The following is a 2,488-nucleotide window of genomic DNA, read 5'->3' as shown; positions in this document are numbered from 1 at the left end:
ATTTCAGAAGCTAAGCAGGGTTGGCCCTCGTTAGTACTTGGATGGAAGACCACCAAGGAATACCAGGGTTGCTATGCAGAGGAAGACAATTGCAAACCACCTCTGTTTGTCTCTTGCTATGAAAACCCTACTGGGTTGCTATAAGTCAGCTTTACATACACACGCAATTGGTCCTAGACAACTGGAGGTAGAACATTTCTGGCTGTAACATCTTTGTTTTCAACCCCAACTGGGATAACATTATTAGGTATTGTATCCTGTACCTCAGCAGAAGTTTCCTGCCTATTTTGAAGGAGACAAGGGAGAAAATCCCAATTTTATAGTCAAATTTCTTGCAGAGACATATATTAGATGCCCCCAGAAGGACACTGGCTTTATGGAGCTGGAATCTTGGGGCAGAGTTATCAATGGAAGATTTAATGATCGGAAAGACACACATAGTCTGATCACTGGCCACCACCTCTGTCTTGGTCTTAGACACAAGTCCCTTGTGCATTGATCAGATGGTATGCTTGAGTTTGGTGGAAAATAAACCCTGAAATAAACATACTTAGTGCAAATAAACCTAAGTGTGTGTCCAATGAGTGACACACAGACTATTATTGTGTAAGTACTTGGTATAAGTAATACACAAAAACTGTGTACATTGCAAAAGCATTACAGCATTACGTTAGATCCTGTGACTCACATCTTCAAGTCTTCCTTCAAGGGCAAAAGTCTGTGTCCAATGAAGAATAACTTTTTTTCTGATTAAGAAAGGCTTCCTTTGATGGAGAAACATTATACTTTGTAGAAGGAAGTCTTAGTGTCAATCTAAACATTACATTTTAATGTGTTGTTTTGGGGTTCTCCCAAATGATTTTGACACCATCAATCATACTGCATGAGACTCATTTCCCAAGCACCCAGGACCCCAATTCAGATTAGGACCATGACGGGGAAAGGGGATTCAGCCTGATAAATGTCATTGGGGGGGGGTGCTATTTGCACCATTGGGGGACTGCACATATACTGAAGGCTACACATTTGGGGCAGTAGGGTTGCCAACCTCCAGGTTGGGAGATCTTCCACTATTACAACTGATCTCAAGGTGATAGAAATCAGTTCCCCTGGAGAAAACGCTGCTTTGGAAATTGTACTCTGTCTCTATGGCATTGAAGTCCCTCCCCTCTCCAAACCCCACCCTCTTCAAATTCCACCCCCAAAATCTCCAGATATTTCCCAACCCATAGCTGGCAACCCTAGGGGGAGGGTGTTCAAAGTCTGGGGACCACAAATGAAAAATCCATACTCCTCTGTTTGGTTCCCTGTGCGGCACTATGGCGGTCGGCAAGAACAAGCGCCTCACAAAAGGAGGCAAGAAAGGCGCTAAGAAAAAAGTGGTTGATCCCTTTTCAAAGAAAGACTGGTATGATGTCAAGGCACCAGCAATGTTTAATATTCGAAACATTGGCAAGACACTGGTCACCAGGACACAGGGAACAAAAATTGCCTCTGATGGACTTAAGGGTCGTGTATTTGAAGTAAGTCTTGCTGACCTACAGAATGATGAAGTTGCGTTCCGCAAATTCAAACTGATCACAGAGGATGTGCAAGGAAAAAACTGTCTGACAAATTTTCATGGCATGGATCTCACACGTGATAAAATGTGTTCGATGGTCAAAAAGTGGCAGACAATGATTGAAGCACATGTTGATGTCAAAACCATTGATGGGTATCTTCTACGCCTTTTCTGTGTTGGCTTCACCAAGAAGAGAAACAACCAGATTCGCAAGACTTCCTATGCCCAACATCAGCAGGTCCGCCAGATTCGGAGGAAAATGGTGGAAATCATGACACGAGAAGTGCAAACAAATGACCTGAAAGAAGTTGTCAATAAGCTGATCCCAGACAGCATTGGTAAAGACATAGAAAAAGCTTGTCAGTCCATCTACCCTCTTCACGATGTCTATGTTCGGAAAGTCAAAATGCTTAAGAAGCCCAAGTTTGAATTGGGCAAGCTGATGGAGCTGCATAGTGAAGGTGGTGGTGCTGGCAAGCCATCAGGTGATGAAACTGGTGCAAAGGTAGAACGAGCTGATGGGTATGAGCCCCCTGTGCAAGAGTCTGTCTAAAGCTGGATTCAAAAATAAAAGATTTAATATTAAAAAAAAATCCATACTCCTAGTCACTGATTCCCTCACCTCCACAAGGAGGAAGGAAGCACAGCAGAGCCTCAGATGAAGGTCTTAACAGGCAGGAATACGTGACAGAAGATAGTCCTTTATGTATCATGGTACCAAGCCACCTAGAGCTTGAGGAGGAGGAGGAAGAGGAAGAAGAAAGTTTTTATATGCCAACTTTCTCTACCACTTAAAAAAAGAATCAAACTAGCTTATAATCACCTTTCCCTCACATCCCACAACAGACCCTGTGAGGTAGGTGGGGCTGAAAGAGTGTGACTAGCCCAAGGTCACCCAGCTGGCTTTATGTGTAGGAGTAGGGAAAC

At 43.4% G+C, this 2,488-nt stretch overlaps 1 protein-coding gene across 1 annotated transcript; it reads left to right on the top strand.

Moving 5' to 3' along the window:
* The first annotated feature begins 1,301 nt into the window (after positions 1 to 1,301).
* On the top strand, positions 1,302 to 2,154 carry LOC130477733 (40S ribosomal protein S3a-like). Its single transcript, XM_056849784.1, has one exon. The coding sequence runs from the start codon at positions 1,320 to 1,322 to the stop codon at positions 2,112 to 2,114; it is 795 nt and encodes a 264-aa protein (XP_056705762.1). The 5' UTR covers positions 1,302 to 1,319; the 3' UTR covers positions 2,115 to 2,154.
* The last annotated feature ends 334 nt before the right edge of the window (positions 2,155 to 2,488 follow it).

Source organism: Euleptes europaea, chromosome 5, assembly GCF_029931775.1.
Source record: "Euleptes europaea isolate rEulEur1 chromosome 5, rEulEur1.hap1, whole genome shotgun sequence".
NCBI lineage: Eukaryota > Metazoa > Chordata > Lepidosauria > Squamata > Sphaerodactylidae > Euleptes > Euleptes europaea.
The sequence above is the reverse complement of the archived record's forward strand: the minus strand, read 5'-3'. Positions and strand labels throughout refer to the sequence as shown.

Coding starts and splice junctions, on each gene's coding strand:
- LOC130477733 (XM_056849784.1), top strand. CDS start 1,320: ATGGCGGTCGGCAAGAACAAGCGCCTCACAAAAGGAGGCAAGAAAGGC.